At 45.7% G+C, this 18,853-nt stretch overlaps 1 protein-coding gene across 2 annotated transcripts in view; it reads left to right on the forward strand.

The window, feature by feature from the left end:
• Nucleotides 1-18,853, forward strand: part of EPHA1 (EPH receptor A1) — a 71,502-nt gene that overhangs the window by 4,477 nt on the left and 48,172 nt on the right. Inside the window, exons 2-3 of one of the 2 annotated variants that reach the window (XM_054041037.1) lie at nucleotides 71-366; nucleotides 1,632-1,699. In XM_054041037.1, the coding sequence (XP_053897012.1) occupies nucleotides 360-366; nucleotides 1,632-1,699 (75 nt within the window). In that variant the 5' untranslated portion in view covers nucleotides 71-359. The remainder of the gene's footprint in view (nucleotides 1-70; nucleotides 367-1,631; nucleotides 1,700-18,853) is intronic. The other variant, XM_054041032.1, reaches the window with a different exon arrangement.

Raw genomic sequence — 18,853 nt, forward strand, 5'->3', positions numbered from 1 at the left:
GCACGCGCTTGCTGCGCTGGTGCCTGGAGCCGCCCCTGCACTCAGATCACATTTTCATTTTTTTCCACAGCAACCATGAGGGATGGAAACTAAACTGAAAGCAGGATTCTCACCTAATCACATGCTTTCTAGGAGTCAAGACACTAAGAAAAACACCAAACAGCTTGAGACTCATGAGAAAACCATGAGAAGTGGCAATACTGCATTCTGCAGACCTTGTACACTTGCTGAGTTAACTACTGCATGAAGCAGTTGAGACAGTGCATTTGGAGGGGAAAGGGATGCAAGGTGGAGGTCATAGGATGCAAAAGTCAAAGGAGAGAAGATGAGTTGAACACCGTGGGTATGAGGGATGGAAGATGGAAGGTTAGTGAGGGAGATATTGGGATATGGGGGAAAGTGAATGCTGAGATAAAGCTTGTAAATTTCTTTCTTATTCCCATCCCTGAACATGGAGGAGATCTTTGAGTTAAAGCATCTCCCCATAGAAATACAGAGGGAGAGGAAAGAAACTGGGTGGTTGTGGACAGTCGATACTAAAATACAGCTGACAGAAACACTCCCGCTGGAGACTCAAATTAGGGCTGATACTGTCCTGGAAATTAACTAGTTAATGTTAGTACAGCCCTTTGCAGCTTCAAAGCACTGATAAAGTTTTCACTGTTATAGTTTGCCATAAACAAAGAAAGCTCTATAATTTCAGTAGGGAAAAGAAAACCAAAGTAAAGACTGCAGGAGAGGGAGAGAGAATGGTGTTTGTCTCTCTTTGCAACCAGCTACATCTGGGCTGAATGCAAAATGACAGCTTCCCCTGCAGACAGGAAGACTCCTAGAAACTTAAATACAAAAACAAAATAACAGTTGGATGGTTCCATATGTAGGGGAGATGATACATCCATAAACTAGCTGCTAAAGGCTCTTGGTTGCTGTGACTGATGCAGTGGAGGTTACACTCTTCATGTGGTCTCTTTACACTGTATCTTCCCATGACCCTCCTTCCTCTTTTTCCCCAGCCCTGGCTAGTTCCCTGAGGCAACACTAATTGATCTTTTGTGGTGGTAATTTGTTCAGTCACTTCAGCACTTATCTCTTTTCAGCCCTCTGCCTTTGCTTCTCCTGTTCTGAAGGGAGATTCTTGGAGAGGATTCCATTACCAGGCCAGTTTTGGGGCACTGAATTCCCATTTTAATTCATCCCAGCATCCTGTACCCATTTAAGGGGGTGGGGAAACACTGAGAGGAAGCCTACTCTGCTAGGCTTCACGAAGGGCTCCTCTTGATTTTTGCTGCCTGGGTTTATGGATTGGAAAGAATTTTGGGTAGCTGCAGTGTTACTGAGATCTATTGCTATCCTCCCTCTAGCTGTGCTATGGGTTTGGGGACAAAGGCAAAGATTCTTCATGCTCGTTTCCTGGCTGGAGAAGAAGGAATTGGGGAGAGATGATGTGGCTATGAATTGTGGGGCAGAACTGCAGACATTGCTGAATGACCTGGATATGGTCACATTGAATATAATGGGGAAAGTCAAAAGCAGTAGTGACCTAAGAAGCAGTGACAGAATGGGAAGGCTCTCTATGCCTGTTCCATAAACCATGGGAGTTCGGTTTCTCATCCTTTCCTTCTGGTTTGCAGTGAATCTCCTGGACACAAGCACTGCACAGAATGAACTGGGCTGGCTTCCGGATCCTCCAGAAACAGGAGTGAGTACTATGCTGGGGAAGGAAGGGCAGAACTCTGGAGTATTGTCTGCCGTGGAGAGAAATCAAGGATCAATTCCAAAAAGGGACTCTTAGGGCTTGCGAGTTACAGTGCATTAAAGCAGCCACGGGCGTCCTAGCTCACTACCCATCCACACTGGCAAGGCACATAGAGCGCTCCTGATACTCCACAGCTAGAGCGCTCCTGATACTCCACCTCGGCGAGAGGAATAACGTTTGATGCGCCCCCCCATTGGAGTGCTGCGGCGCCAGTGTGAATGGGGTGTTGCATTACTGCACTCTGATTGGCCTCTGGAAACACCCCATAATCCCCTTAAGTCAAGTGGCCACTCTTGTCATTGTTTTGAATCACTGCAGGAATGCGGATATGCCCTTTGAAAGCTCCCTTTCAGACAGTCGGTTGCTTATCTGCTCCGAGACAAAGCAACCATTAGTGTGGAATGCAGTGTGTGAGAGAGAGGCGGGGGAGAGAGGGGGTCTGCTGCTGTGTGAACTTACAAGACAGCATGCTGACATGGTCTCAGCCCCCCAAAAACCCACTCTCTCTGCCCCCTCATACACACAACGCACTCCCTGTCACACTCCACCCCATCCCCACCCCCCATTTGAAAAGCACGTTACAGCCACTTGCATGCTGGGATAGCTGCCCATAATGCACCGCTCCCGATGCCGCTGCAAGTGCCGCAAATGTGGCCTTAGTCTTAGCCTTAGTCCTGCCCTGCAGCTCCCCATAGTATTTCAATCCTGGCCTCCCCACACAGCTCTGCCAATGCCCCTCAGTCCTGCCCTGCAGCCCCCTGCTATTCCAGTGCTGGGCTCCCCTCACAGCTCTGCCAATGCTCCTCAATCCTGCCCTGTAGCCCCCCTGTTAGTCCCGTGCCATGGATCCCATTACTAAGGAAATATAATAATGTTGTTACTTTTTAGTGATTATTGGCAGTTGGTATTTAAATAAGAAATCTTTCAAATGGATTCATATGTTGAATCTAAATACAGGAGGAGGAAGAGTAAAACTGATGTCCTATCTTGTCACCTGAGTTCCTCTGTCCCTTGTTGCAAGTACAGTGTGTGCTTCCCACCCCCATTGAAATACCCATGACAGAACTACTTCCATTCCTAATGATTTTGAAGAATCTCGAACAATTTGAAAATAAGTGGGACTCTCTGTTCACTCCCTCTTAGGGCCTTACTGGTTGTAAACTGAATATATTGGATCATTAATTGACTGTGAACAGTCAATTGAGAGACTGCCCCAGGGAGATGCAGTATGGTCTAGTGCAGTGGTCTCCAACCTTTTTATGCCCAAGATCACTTTTTGAATCTAAGGGCAACTAGGATCTACCCCCACCCCTTCCCTGAGGCCCCACCCCTTCCCCAAAGCTCCGCCCCACTCACTCCATTCCCCCCCCCGTTGCTTACTCTCCCCCACCCTCACTCACTTTCACCGGGCTGGGATATGGGGTTGGGGTTCGGGAGGGGGTGCAGGCTCTGGGCTGGGGCTGAGGGGTTCACAGTGTGGGAGGGGGCTCTGGGCTGAGCCTGGGGCATGGCATTGGGGTAAAGGAGGGGGTGAGGGGTGCAAGCTCTAGTAGGGAATTTGGGTGCAGGAGGAGGCTCCAGGCTGGGACAGATGGTTGGGGTGCAGGAGGGGATGCAGGGTGCAGGATCTGGGAGGAAGTTTGGGTGCAGAAGGGGGCTCCAGGCTGGGGCAGAGTTTTGGGGTGCAGGAGGGGGTAGAGGGTGCTGGCTCTGGGAGGCGGGTTAGGGCTGAGGCTTGGGGTGCAGGAGGGGGTTTGGGGTGCAGAATGTGGTATGGGGTGCTGGCTCTTGGAGAGGGCTCAGGGCTGGGGGTTTGGGTGCAGCCTCCCACCAGGCAGCATTTACCTCTGGCAGCGCCCAGTTGGCGGCGGGCGCAGTGGGGCTAAGGTAGGGTACCTGCCTATGCCGGCCCCACACCACTTCCGGAAGGGGCCAACGCACATCTGTGGTCCCTGGGGGAGGGACAGAGGGCATGTGGCTCCATGAGCTGCCCCTCTGTGCAAGCATCAATGGGAGCTGCGGTGGTGGTGCTTGTAGACAGGAGCAGCGTGCAGAGGGAGACCCCTGGCTGCTTTCAAGAGCAGCATGGGGCCAGGATAGACCTTAGCGGCAGCCACGCTGCTCCGCTGGAGATCACGATCGACTGGGAGATCCTCTAGGATCGACCTGTCAATCATGATTGAGCGGTTGGTGATCACTGGTCTAGTGGATAGAGCCTTAGACTGGAATTCAGGAGACTAGAGTTGTAGTTCTGCCTGTGCTACTGGCCTGCTGAGTGACCTTGGGCAAGTCACTTCTTTCTGTGCCTCAGTTTCCCTATCTGTAAAATGGGAATAAGGATACTGGCCTCATTTTTAAAGTGCTTTTAGATCTATTATTATTACAAATTAGAATATGACTTTTCTAGTTGCCAGCACTACAAACTCTGACCTGGCATTTACACATCTCACAGAGTGCTTGGTTTTCTTCTGTTCTTATCTGTTATGTACAAACAAAGCAATCATGTACTCTCTGTAAAATGACTTTTGTTTTAGATCAAAAATAAATAAATATTAGAACAAAAATAAAGACTTTATGAAAAGACAGCATGTTTTTTTGTCTTCTCCGTAATGTCTGAACTGAACACAAAATAGCAGGTGCCTTCAGCAGACTACCAGAAAGTTAAAGATGCACTATGCATAAAATTAAGTGCTACATAGCCACATGCCATTACCACGGGAAGGGCGTCACTAGTTGGCACCAAGATAATATCTTCATCTGCATAGGATAAGCCTGCATAGCCAGCTTTGGTAATGCCTATCCAAAGAACAGCAACTAAAATAATGTCCCTTCTCTATGTTTCTCGGGAGCTGGGAATACAATTACAGGGCATGACAATTCCTATGCAATTCCCCCCTCCTCTCCCCATCAGTGTGATCACAGTTATATCAGTATAAATGTGCTTGAATCAGTATAACTTATTCCAGTTTAAGAAGCAGAATAAGCTAGCAGAACTGCATCCACACTAGGGCTTTTACCAGTATTACTATTTTGTTTAACAAAAATAGTTATGCCAGTAACACTTCTCAGTCTTTCCCCCTGCCTTGCCACCACTATGTGGCTTTGACTAATATAGTATTCCCAGTTGGCTAATGGGGAGTACTGAATCCAAATGTTCCATTCCAGTAGATTGGTAGCAATATAAACCCCACTTTGGACTCTTGGACACTGAAGAGGAGGTATGCAGCCCCAAATGTTGAAAGAAAAGCATAGGATCAGGCAGCAGGGAGTGAGGAGTGCCAGTTTTGAGTAAGGGGATTTGGGAGATGGATTGGGATAGAGAGAACAAACTCTGTCTGTTAGTGGCAAAGTAATTTTCTGAGCAGGTTTTGCCAGGTATCACAAAGTTTGGTGTGGGGGGGAGTTTCCCAAAGCTAGGGTTACCATATTTAACAAATAAAAAAAGAGGACCCTCCACGGGGCCCTGGCCCCGCCCATTTTCCACCCCCAGCCCCGCCCCAACTCCGCCCCTTCCCCACCCAACCCTGCCCTAACTCCGCCCCCTCCTCCCTCCCACTCCCAGCCACGCGAAAAGGGCTGCCCGAGCGCTACTGGCTTCACGGTTTGCCGGGCAGCCCCCAGACCCTGCGCCCCCGGCCGGCGCTTCCCCAGCACAGCTGGAGCCCGGGAGGGGAAGCGCCCAGCCGGGGGCGCAGGGTCTGGAGGCTGCCCGGCAAACCGTGAAGCCAGTAGCGCTTGGGCTTCGGGCAGCCCCTATGCCTCCGGACCCTGCGCCTCCGGCTGGGCACTTCCCCTCCCGGGCTCCGGCGGCGCAGGGTCCGGAGGCATGGGGGCTGCCCAAAGCCCGTAGCGATCGGCTCTTAAACAGAGCCGAAGAGTCAGGGGAGGAGCAGAGCTACCGCGTCCGGAGGCTCTGCTCCTCCCCTGACTCTTCGGCTCTGTTTAAGAGCCGGGCTGCCCGAGCGCTACCGGCTTCGGGCAGCCCCCATGCACTGAGTGTTAGTAAGGGGGCAACAGTCCCCTTACATAAAGGGAAATCATGTCTCACCAATCTATTAGAATTCTTTGAGGGGATAAACAAACATGGACAAGGGTGAACCAGTGGATATAATGCATTTGGACTTTCAGAAAGTCTTTGAAAGGTCTCTAATCAAGGGCTCTTAAGCAAAGTAAGCTGTCATGGGATAACAGGGAAGGTCCTCTCATGGATTAGTAACTGGTTAAAAGACAGAAAACAAAGGGTAGGAATAAATGGTCAATATTCAGAATAGAGAGAGGTAAATAGCGGTGTGTGTACTGGGGCCAGTGCTGTGCAACATACTCATAAATGATCTGAAAAAAGGGATAAACAATGAGATGGCAAAATTTGCAGATGATACAAAATTACTTAGGATATTTAAGTTTAAAACACAGTTAAAAAGGGATCTCACAAAATTTGGGTGAATGGGCAACAAAATGGCAGATGAAATTCAATGTTGATATATGAAGTAATGCACATTAGAAAACATAATCTCAAAATGATGGGCTCTAAATTAGCTGTTACCACTCAAGGAAGAGATCTTGGAGTTATTGTGGATAGTTCTCTGAAAACATTTTCTCAACGTTCAGCGGCAGTCAAAAAAGCTAACTGAATGTTAGGAACCATTAACAAAGGGGTAGAAAATAAGACAGAAAATATCATAATGCCACTATATAAATCCATGGTATGCCCACACCTTGAATACTGTGTGCAGTGCTGGTCACCCCATCTTAAAAAAGATATATTAAAATTGGAAAAGGTACAGAGAAGGGCAACAAAAATGATGAAGGTAGGGAACAGCTTCTGTATGAGCAGAGAATAAAAAACTGGGACTTTTCAGTTTGGAAAAGAGACAACTAAGAGGGGATATGACAAAGTCTATAAAATCATGAATGGTGTGGAGAAAGTGAATAAGGAAGTGTTATTTACATTTTCACATAACACAAGAACCAGGGGTCACCCGATGAAATTAATAGGCAGTGGGTTAAAATAAGCAAAAGGAAGTAATTATTCACACAACGCAGTTAACCTGTGGAACTTGTTGCCAAGGGATGTTGTGAAGGCCAAAACTATAGCAGGGTTCAAAACAAGACTTAAATAAGTTCATGTAGGACAGGTCCATCAATGACTATTAGCCAAGATGGTCAGGGATGTAATCCCATGCTTTGGGTGTCCCTAGCCTCTGATTGCTAGAAGCTGGAAGCAGATGACAGGGGATGGATCACTTGATGATTGCCTGTTTTGTTCATACTCTCTGAAGCATTGGCATTGGCCACTGTTGGAAAACAAGATACTGAGCTATATGGATCATTGGTCTGACTCAGTATGGCTGTTCTTATGTTCTTGAAACGAACAGTTCATGAACAATTCAGTTTGAAAGCTATTCCTCCAAAATATTGGAAATAACAAACATATTCCAAGCAAATCAGGATCAGTTCAGAAAATTCATGAACAAAAATGGCTAGGTTAACAATGAATAGCTTAAGCAGCTTGATTAATAGCTAAAGGACTGGAAGGAGGATCAGGATTTGGTGGTTATTGCTGTTCTCAAATGCAGGATCTCCCATTCCAAAACTGTATTTGTGTGAATGTGCTCAGCTTATGTGTAAGACACAGGGTTGGAGTTCGGATGGGGACAGTGTTGGTGTATTGGCCACCCCACACACGTTCAGAGTCTCTGCTTGAGCTGATTTGAGTTTCCTCTGGCAGTGGTTTTAGGAGTTGCTGAGACTGTTTATTCCGGGTGACGTGATTATCCATCCTGGTGATTGTTCTGGATTAGCTCAAGACCTCATGGCCATCTTGGATGTTACTGACTTGGGGCATATAGCTAGACATACATGGATTAGAGAGGAGAAGAGGGGTAGAATTATACTCTTGTCATGGACTAGCTATTACCCTCTTTTTCATGGTCAAGGGCTCACTTCTCCCACTGAAGTGATGGAACCTATTATACTGATCTTATCTCAGAAGTTAATGAAGCCAGGTTGTTTTTGGATGACTTTGAGGATGAATTCTGACACACCTCTCTTTTGATGGCCTGGTCAGAGCATAATTTTGTGTCCTCGCTGTTGATACAATGACACATAAAAAGCCCTCTCACCCTCTTTTGTCCTTTGAGGTAATTTTGATGGGAGAATGGGCTGCCACAAGTGACTTAGGAGGGGTGATGGTTAGAGAACCTTGTGGTGAAACTGTGGCCCAAGCTAAGTTGACTTGTTGCATAAAAAATGTTTGAAAGCTAACATCTATAAATTTTCAGTTTACTTTGTGGATAAGGTCACTTAGGTTTAGAGAGAAGATTGTCTGTGGGAACAGAACTGTACCTTTTTCAGTTATTGAGTTTTGACCACAATGGGCAAAAAGGTGTGGCTTTTTTTCTTCAGTCAAGTTGTTTAATGTGATTGAAAAGCACTCAGTACTTGACAAGTTTCAAAGCTCAGTACTTGACTTCAAGATGTGATGTTAGCATGTGCTAGCTAACTTGCAAACTAATGCATTTAAAAATATTTAATATAGACATTGTTTCCTTTAACACATGCAAAATTCATGTTAAAGCTTAGTGGGCAAGCTAAGCTTTAACTTACATGGGCAGTGTCTTCTCTACAGTAGACTTCTAAAGGGTGTGTGTGGTAGCTAGTATGCTGTCAAACCTTATATCTTAGACCTTGCCTAGACTAAGTCACAGGTAAAAATGTACGAAGGTATGTACAGATTGGCATGCGATACTTGAACTGACATACTTCAAGAATGACTGAATTGATCCAATCATGTACTGTGTTATCTGTTATGAATTCATCTGGAATCCTAAAAGTAAGCAAACTGATTTACAACACATTTATTATCCTGCTACTTGGTGTGTTGTAGAATAACAATTTTAAAAACAACAGTAATCTTTTTCTTTAACACAAATAGATTTACATCAACTTTGGATCAAAGGTTATGGTTTTTCTTTCAAAAGTTTACAACTGAACATTGACTTAATTCAGCTTTGAAACTTTACTATGCAGAAGAAAAGTGCTGCTTTTAACCATCTTAATATAAGTGAAACAAGCACAGAAACAGTTTCCTTACTTTGTCAAAGCTTTTTTTAAACTTTCCCTTTATTTTTTTAGTAGTTTACGTTTAACACAGTACCGTGCTCTATTTGGGTTTTTTTTTTTTTTTTGCACTTTGCTGCTGCTGCCTGGATGTGTACTTCCGGTTCCAAATAAGGTGTGTGTTTGACTGGTCAGGTTGTAACTCTGGTGTTCATAACTCTGAGGTTCTACTGTAGTTTCATTTTGACACCCGGTAATAAGGGTGTGCACCTCATCCCAGTCACGTGAACCCGGTCAGAGTCACAAAATGGTGAGCAAGTCAGTATCGCTCATTCCAGCCGTTACTGTTGTGAAAAGTTATGGCTTGATGCAGGAATTACTGTGTGAGGTCAGACTTGATGATCACCATGGTCCCTCCTGGCCTTGGAATCTATGAATAGGACAAATTCAGCAGTAGACAGAATTGTCAGATTTTCTTTGCCGCTGTTAGTCTGGTGTTCAATCCCAGGCATTGCATAGGCACTGCGTTGGTCAATTATTTTCTTCTGGTGGTAGGCGAAGATCAAGGAACTATGACCTGTCAGCAGCCTTTGATACCATTGACCAAGAGGTATTGTTTACATGCCTGCTGACCTTGGCAAGGGTAGACAGTGTCCCTCTAGAAGTGAGTCAATCCTTCCCTTTCTGAGAGGTCCCAAAGGGTAGTGTTAACTGATTGCTTGTCTGCCTTGAGGGTACTCTCAAGCAGGATATCGGAGGGCTGTATAATCACTCCTGCTCAACAGGTAGACACTGTTATTATGGGAGATAGGGAGGCAGTGTGGGCTGTGCTGCCTTCCCTATGCAACTAAATACTAGCTCTGTGCCTATTTCATCATACCTAGACAGTGCAATTAATCAGCTTTCTCAGTATCTTCCTGAAATAAGGCCTTGCTGAGACCAGGACAGTTGAAGCTCATTCCAGATAAGACTGAGATAATATTGATAGATAGCAGGGGAAATAACCTGTGGAAAATCTATACCTAATATTTGTCTGTCCCCCAGCTGATGAGTCTGTCTCCATGTGGCTCTGTGTGGAAGGACTAGCTCAAGGGGTATGTGTAGGTGTGGGGTTCACTAAGAAGTCCTGGGTGGGGTTGCCTCCTGTGACTCCACTTGCTGTTAATGTATGGGGCTTGTCAGGTTGTCAGCTCCTTCATCTGGACAAAGTTTGCAAGGAAGTTACAAAACCTGAGATAAAACACTGGCAGGTTTTTGTTTGACTTGCAAAATCAATGGCAACCAGCTGTGGAAATAGAAACACTTCTGCCTTCTCACTCTTCCACTCCTGCTGCTGCTCATCTGCATCAAGTGGGGGAATGCCAATGTTCTTCCTCATAATAAATATTCAGCTCAGTGAAAAATAAACTTCTTTTGCTGTGGGCTGGGGAGGCAAGAGAGGAGAATTCTCTCTACACTGAGGTACTCACTTGAGGATTGACAGAAGCATGAGTTGGGAGTGGATGAAAGGGTCATAACTTGAGTTCTCTCTGGTAAATTGGTAATTATTGTGTCCTGGGCTAACTAACTTTGGAGGTGAACTTAGTAGCCCAGGATACAGTCGTTACCCCATAAACAAGAAGCACTCAAGTTATCAGCTAATTAAGCCATTGCTATGAAGAAGAGAGCTGCAATGGCACTCCTTCAAGGATACTGTGTTTCACCATTGGCACAGAATTTCAGTAGCTAATCCTGTACTAAAAATGAGATGCCAATGTTGTCTAGCAACTTATGAGAGGTGATTAACCCCTTTATGGATGTTCGTGCAACATGCTTCTTGCTAGTGCTCTGTAAAGGCATGTTTCACTAAACTTCCCTTATAACCAGACTCCTCTGTCTTCTCCTGCTCTGTATTCTTCCAAGTGCTTTCTTTCTTTTATAATTGCTGACAATGTGCTTGACCCTGTATGAGACACACCATGGAAACCCTTTGTCCTGAAGAATTTGCTTCTTTTGAGTCTGTGTTTGATAGGCTGTAAGTGAACTATTATGTAGTACATGTGTGGAATTTCATTATTCCACATGCTGCACCCAGTACCACTCCAACAGGAGAGGTATCATAAACTAAAATTACAGGCAAAGTGGAGGTAAAATGCTCTAACACATGGGCACACAACACTTTCCATGTTCCGCTTTGGCCACAGGAATACCAGATCTCAGGATGTACACTTTGTATTGAGTCAGTCATGTTGTACCAGAGCAGCCACATCTGAAAATGAGTTTTCCATAATAGCTTACAAATGCTAGGAAAGTCACAGCTGGCTAACTATAGATACTACTCATAGCTTCAGGGTAGGGTTTCTGTGGTTAATTCCTTCAGCGTTGAACCTGTTTCTGACATAGGCTACACTATTCTCAATCAACCCTTAAATCTGTTTGAGACTATCCTAAGTACTTGATTTTCTTTGCTATCAATGCATTGTCTTGCAGTCTATATAGTATTACTTCCAGGCTTCCATCTTACCGCCATAACGAGAACACCAGCTGCTTTCAGATCTCTGGTCCATAGTAAAGGTATAAACAGCTAATGCACTAGTTACACCATAGGGTGACCTTTTTGTTTAACTTGCACTGGTCACTGTGGTGACTAAGTCCATTAGAGACCTTTCCCATTACCAAATGGAAAAATATCCTCTTGCTCCTAGTCTAGATGATGAAAAAAGCAAGAGTGAACAAATGCCTCTTGGATGCTGATCCACAAAGGTACTCAGAGTTAGGTCCTAAATCTAGGGTTAGGTGCCTAAGACCCACTTTTAGGCTCCACTGTGATCTGCTGAACCAGTAGGCCCCTAAACTCACTTGGCACCTAACTTTTCAGGGTAAAAGTTCCCCTGGCACCTAAGTTTTTGCCTCTGGGCATGTGCAATGCTGCCTCACTTTAGCCGTCTGAACGCCTATCTCCCCTCTGATCCCCAGAGCAATCCATGAACCAGGGGAAAACATGCCTATCTTGCGTACGAGGTCTGTTCTGATGAGAGGCCACCTACTGGCTCAGGTCCCATTCAAAATTCACCAGCAGGAGGCATTGCTGCCCACTTTATAGTTTTTATTCCAGAGGTTAGAGCACTCACCTGGGATGTGGGAGGTCTGGATTCAATTCCTCCCTCTGCCTGAGGGGGAGAGAGGATTTGAAACATGGGTCTCCTACCTTTGAGATAAGTGCTTTAACCACTGAGCTATGGGATATTCTGATATGGGGTTTCCTCGATCTCTTCTGTTAAAGCAGTTCCACCATGGTTAAATAATTAAAGTATGATTAGAGAAGGGGGAATGAACACCGGGTCTCCCACCTCCCAGGTGGGTGCCCTAACCACTGGACCTCAGAGTCACAGTGTCTCTCTCACCCGGTGACTGTTTCACTGTGGATAATTACTATTAAGTCAAAAAAAGCTGTGTAAATGTTGCTTAGACATTGTGGCTCAGGCTGGAGCTCAGGCTCTGAAGCCACCAAGGCACATAGTGGGATATGTAAACAAGGCTCTTTCTCCTCTCTGAGGTGTGTTGTGTTTTTTTGATGGGGATGGGGGATTGATCTTTGCCTGCTAAGTAGGCCAAAGTGGATCTATGTTGCAGGGGTGGATGCGTGTGTGTGTGAGAGAGACAGAGATCATGTGGGAAGGTTGGGGGTGGTGAGGAACATTGTAGGTCAAAGTAAAGATGATCTGAGAGAACTCATACTTGTCATGACAACTAGTTGGGCTTGGGCTATGACCTATTAGATAAGTTATCAATTTCATATAGACCTCTCCCTAAGCAGTTAACAGTGTTGAGTACATTATCAAGTCTTGTAGAAATTTGGTTTCTCAATCCTATTTTTGCCAAATAGAACAGAGCCTTTGCTTTAGAATCATAGAACCATAGAATATCAGGGTTGGAAGGGACCTCAGGAGGTCATCTAGTCCAACTCCCTGCTCAAAGCAGGACCAATTCCCAACTAAATCATCCCAGCCAGGGCTTTGTCAAGCCTGACCTTAAAAACCTTTAAGGAAGGAGATTCCACCACCTCCCTAGGTAACCCATTCCAGTGCTTCACCACCCTCCTAGTGACATTTTTTCCCCCTAATATCCAACCTAAACCTCCCCCACTTCAATTTGAGACCATTACTCTTTGTTCTGTCATCTGCTACCACTGAGAACAGTCTAGATCCATCCTCTTTGGAACCCCCTTTCAGGTAGTTGAAAGCAGCTATCAAATCCCCTCTCATTCTTCTCTTCTGCAGACTAAACAATCCCAGTTCCCTCAGCCTCTCCTCATAAGTCATGTGTTTCAGCCACGTAATCATTTTTGTTGCCCTCCGCTGGACTCTTTCCAATTTTTCCACATCCTTCTTGTAATGTGGGGCCCAAAACTGGACACAGTACTGAAGATGAGGCCTCAGCAATGTCGAATAGAGGGGAATGATCACGTCCCTCGATCTGCTGGCAATCTTATTTGCCTACTTATACAGCCCAAAATGCCATTAGCCTTCTTGGCAACAAGGGCACACTGTTGACTCATATCCAGCTTCTCGTCCACTGTAACCCCTAGGTCCTTTTCTGCAGAACTGCTTCCTAGCCATTCGGTCCCTAGTCTGTAACAGTGAATGGGATTCTTCCATCCTAAGTGCAGGACTCTGCACTTGTCCTTGTTGAACCTCATCAAGTTTCTTTTGGCCCAATCCTCTAATTTGTCTAGGTCCCTCTGTATCCTATCCCTACTCTCCAGCGTATCTACCACTCCTCCCAGTTTAGTGTCATCTGCAAATTTGCTGAGAGTGCAGTCCACGCCATCCTCCAGATCATTAATGAAGATATTGAACAAAACCGGCCCCAGGACCGACCCCTGGGGCACTCCGCTTGAAACAGGCTGCCAACTAGACATGGAGCCACTGATCACTACCCGTTGAGCCTGACGATCTAGCCAGCTTTCTATCCACCTTATAGTCCATTCATCCAGCCCATACTTCTTTAACTTGCTGGCAAGAATACTGTGGGAGACCATAACAAAAGCTTTGCTAAAGTCAAGGAATAATACATCCACTGCTTTCCCCTCATCCACAGAACCAGTTATCTCATCATAGAAGGCAATTAGGTTAGTCAGGCATCACTTGCCCTTGGTGAATCCATGCTGACTGTTCCTGATCACTTTCCTCTCCTCTAAGTGCTTCAGAATTGATTCCTTGAGGACCTGCTCCATGATTTTTCCAGGGACTGAGGTGAGGCTGACTGGCCTGTAGTTCCCCGGATCCTCCTTCTTCCCTTTTTTAAAGATGGGCACTACATTAGCCTTTTTCCTGTCATCCGGGACCTTCCCCGATCCTTTGCCTCTTTCCGGTGCTTAATTTATAATGAAAGAAGTGTTGTGGCTCAAGCAATTTTTTTACATTCATAACTGATGCAGCAAGCCCAATGGTACCGGGTCTAATTAAGCACTGCCTCTTTCTAAGATTGTTTGTTTATATCTTTACGTGACCCTAGAGCTCAGGACGCAATTTACATTTTCTGCACATACCGTTTTGCAAATTTTTTAAAACGTCAACAAAATTTCCAGTGTCTGTTTCCATTTGGATGTTTATGCCTTTGTGGGCACCGCCCAGGTATGATTTTTTTCACACAGTCTGTACAACTTATGCTTATGTAGTTCCCATACCAGTTTTTCTCCCCCCGTCTCCAGAGGTCATGTTGTAGGCTCTTGGGAATGTAGAGAACTGGCAGAAAGCAAACTGTCTAACTTCTCTTGGAATATTGTGGGCTGCAGAGCTTGAGAATAGTGCCCTAAATTCCCCTTAATGGCGTTGCACCACTCTGGCCCTGTATCTGGGCCATGACCTGCTGACTCCCATGTTTTGAAGGGTGATCCTAATTCCACATCCATTCTTGATCTGTAACAGTGAATGGGATTCTTCCATCCTATTGAACATATCCAATTCTAGAATGTCTTTAAACCTGAATATATCCAGTGCTAATCCTCAGTCAGTGAAAACAAAGGGCTGATCTCTTTACAAGTCTTGCTTTCTGTCTCCATGTTGCACTATGATCAGAATTTTCAGTATGCCTGTGTAGAGCAGCATTATGCAGTTCATAGATACTAAGGCCAGAAGGGACCTCTGTCATCATCTAGTTCAGTAGTTCTCAAACTTTTGTACTGGTGACCCCTTTCACATAGCAAGCCTCTGAGTGAAACCCCCCTTATAAATTAAAAACACTTTTGTATATATTTAACACCATTATAAATGCTGGATGCAAACCAGGAGAGGTCCTGACCCCCAGTTTGAGAACTCCTGATCTAGTTTGACTGCCTGTATAACACAGGCCATAGGACTTCCCTGAATTAATTCCGCTCTGAACTAGGCTAGAGCTATATTTTTTTAGAAAAACATCCAATCTCAATTTAAAAATTGCCAGTGATCAAAGTTAAATCATTAAATGCTGTGTCTAAGGCTCTCCCAATTATTCGCAATGGCCAGAGTTCAGATCCAAGACCAGTCTTCTCCAAAGGTTGCCTTTACTGAGTTGCTGCTCAGCTCACTACTAATAATCCCCTGAACAAATTCTCCTGACATAAAATCACACTTGCCCAGGGAAGCCCAAGCCTATTCCGTTTTCTCTAAATTAGACAGCTTTGCTGCCCCCGGCTGTCTATGGACACTAGTGGTACTTTTGCTAAGATAGCTATCTTAAGAGATATTAATTCACTTAGCACTCTGATGGTAACATTAAACCTGGTTTATCCTGGATTTGTCCTTTAGCTGACCAAATGCCTTTGGGCACAACAATGACAAGAACTTGGCTCTCTTTCTGCATTATTCTTAAGTTATTTAGCCAAGACTTGCTTAATTAGGAGTCTAAAATTAGGTGCCTAAATAAGAGGGCTGATTTTTCAAAAGTATGGAGTACCCAATCACTCCTTTTGATCCCAGGTGGAGTGGGTAAGGTGCTTAGCCCTCTTTGAAAACCAGGTCCCTAATGTTAGGATCCTGTCTTGAAAATCTTTGCCCTGCTTCTAAAAACTCTTAGATGCTTCTCATGAGCTCTAATGCTCTCTGTAGGATCACAAAAGCATGATCCAGACTCACTGCTAAAATGGTCCTTTCTCTGTTTTTCCCTCTCTTCCTAAAGCAACATCAATTCTTTTCCTCATTGCCAACCTATGGTGATTGGAGCAATGGTAAAGAGTGTGGAGATGAAATGGAAAGATAACGACTGTATTAGAGGAGATTAATTCAATACCACCAGCAGGCAAGCTGGAAGGGCAGGTAGTTTAGAGTGATTGAGCCAAATTTCACCCACACAATTCTGCAAGGACATTGAATTAATAAGCATTGCATCAGAGGCATAAACTCTGATTGGCTGCTGATGTTCCAAGGACATGACACTGCTGCCTAGCAACTGGTGAGCTAATTAACCCTTTAATTAATGTTGCATACTTCACAGTTCGCTGAATTTAAAAGTTGAACTGATTAATGGGGAAAATTGTGGGTGTTAATAGGTGATGGCTTCATTCTGCTTTGCTTTATCCATTTGGTCTAACTTGTGTAGGGTCTGTTGCCAGTCTCATTGTTATTTGTTTGCAGGGTGGGAGGACTTGGTAGTTTTGTCCAGAACTTTGGGTAAAATTTTCAAAAGCACCTAAGGGCCTAAGTCACATTTGAAACTGTTCCCTTTTGTGTACACCGACATTTGGACTACAACGGAAAGCTTTGGAATTTCCCAAGCATATTTGTCGCTGAAGCCCCCCCAGCATCTTCCACAGGACTGCCATCCAGTCCATGGGAGTCTTTATACAGATCTCATTTTAGCTGAATGCTGTCTGTAGCTAGACCGTGGCCTTTCTGCACCTATCCTTGTAACTAACTTCCTGTACTTTAGAACATATTAGGGTTACCATATTTCCACAATCAAAAAAGGGGACACTGGGGGGGGGGGATCCCCACTCTAGCCCCGGCCCCCGCCCTGCCCCGCCACCATCCACTCCCTCCCACTTCCCACCCCCTGACTGCCCCCCTCAGAATCCCCAACCCCCCCTCCGCTCCTTGTCCCCTGACTGCCCCCTCCTGGGACCCCTGCCACTAACTGCTCCCTAGGACCTCACCCCCTATCTAAGCCTCCCTGTTCCTTGTCCCCTAACTGCCCCTTCCTGAGCCCCCCCCAATTGCCCCCCTAGGACCCTACCCTCTACCTGTACCCTGACTGCCCAAAACCTTATCCACACCCCTAGACAGACCCCCCCACAAACTCCCAACCCATCCAACCCTGCTCCCTGTCTCTTGACTGCCCCCTCCAGAACCTCCCTGCCCCTTCTCCGACCCCCTGGCCCCCTTACCGTGCCACTCAGAGTGCTGCGGAGCGGCGCACTGGGCAGCAGGGGAGGGTGAGCAGGGGGAGAAGCTCCAGACTGCTGGAGGCCGATGTGAACCGCTGGCCAGGGGGAGGGATGGAGGGAGAGAGAGGAGGGGAGTGATTTCAAGCTGCAGGGGAGAGGAGGGGGAAGTGGAGGAGGGGCTCTGGCTGCCAGAGTCCCGTGCGAGTGGCAGGATCTGGCCGGCTGCCCTGTCAGCCGCACGCACTCTGCATGGGGCGGGGGAAGTCCGGACATTTACAAATTCCCCCCGGACGCTATTTTTAACTCAAAAAAGCCGGACATGTCCGGGAGAATCCAGACAAATGGTAACCCTAGAACATATCTTTTCGAACCTTTCCAGCCACTGCCATACTTCCCTTCCCTCAAACATGTATGCAAAATCACTAAAATCACCTTATGGTACTCATCTGAAATGCTGTACTTAAATACCTTGTCTGAGGCAAACAGTGCAGCCCAACTGCTGGGCCTCATATTCAGAGATTCCTAGGCTAGTAGAGACCATTGTGATCATCTACTCTGACCTCCTTTATAAGCATACTCATGTATTTCCCAACAGACACATGCAGGCATACAGCTATACTGTATACAGAAAACCTTCCAAAAGCCTGTTTCAGTGTAATGAACTTGAAAAATACATCACAACATTCCCATGTCTCCCATCCACCCACCCATCCCTATCCTCTACCTAATCATGTCTCCTGAGTTAAGTTCAAATCTATACCATTCTCGGTGTGTTTGCCTCAAATTGTGTATGACATTATAGTTATTGCCTCTTCCTTGGCTTTGCTGTTTCTCTTTATTCCTTGTTTTCTCTCACCTTCAAAATATTCCAGCCTCAGTTTCTTCAGTCTCTTTCAGTGTCAGGTTTGCAGTTAATTAACCTTTATGGTCTTCCTCTTCCCCCACCCCCACTACCTTGATCCCTCAACCTACTTTTCATCCATTGTTAGTCTCTTTACTGCTAAAACACACCTCTGTGGTACCCATGGTTGCTCCTGGGCCTCTGTGGCAGGGAACATGACTAGTTTGTGCCAGTGAGAAACAGTCACTATGACAAACTCTCAGTCCTAGTGATTGGTTGATTCCTGGTAAATTCCCACACAAACAGCAGCAGCTTGCTGAACACTTCACAGACAAGGGACATAACAGTGAAATCCTTGCTGATCTTAAACACAAAAAAAGAAGCTTACAAGAAGTGGAAGATTGGACAAATGGCCAGGGAGGAGTATAAAATTATTGCTCAGGCATGCAGGAGTGAAATCAGGAAGGCCAAATCACAATTGTAATTGCAGCTAGCAAGGGATGTTAAGAGTAACAAGAAGGGTTTCTACGGGTATGTTAGCAACAAGAAGAAAGTCAGGGAAAGTGTGGGCCCCTTACTGAACGAGGGAGGCAACCTAGTGACAGAGGATGTGGAAAAAGCTAATGTACTCAATGCTTTTTTTGCCTCTGTCTTCATGAACAAGGTCACCACCCAGACTACTGCACTGGGCAGCACAATATGGGGAGGAGGTGACCAGCCCTCTGTGGAGAAAGAAGTGGTTCAGGAGTATTTAGAAAAGCTGGACGAGCACAAGTCCATGGGCCGGATGCGCTGCATCCAAGGGTGCTAAAGGAGTCGGTGGATGTGATTGCAGAGCCATTGGCCATTATCTTTG

Source organism: Malaclemys terrapin, chromosome 1, assembly GCF_027887155.1.
Source record: "Malaclemys terrapin pileata isolate rMalTer1 chromosome 1, rMalTer1.hap1, whole genome shotgun sequence".
Classification (NCBI taxonomy): domain Eukaryota; kingdom Metazoa; phylum Chordata; order Testudines; family Emydidae; genus Malaclemys; species Malaclemys terrapin.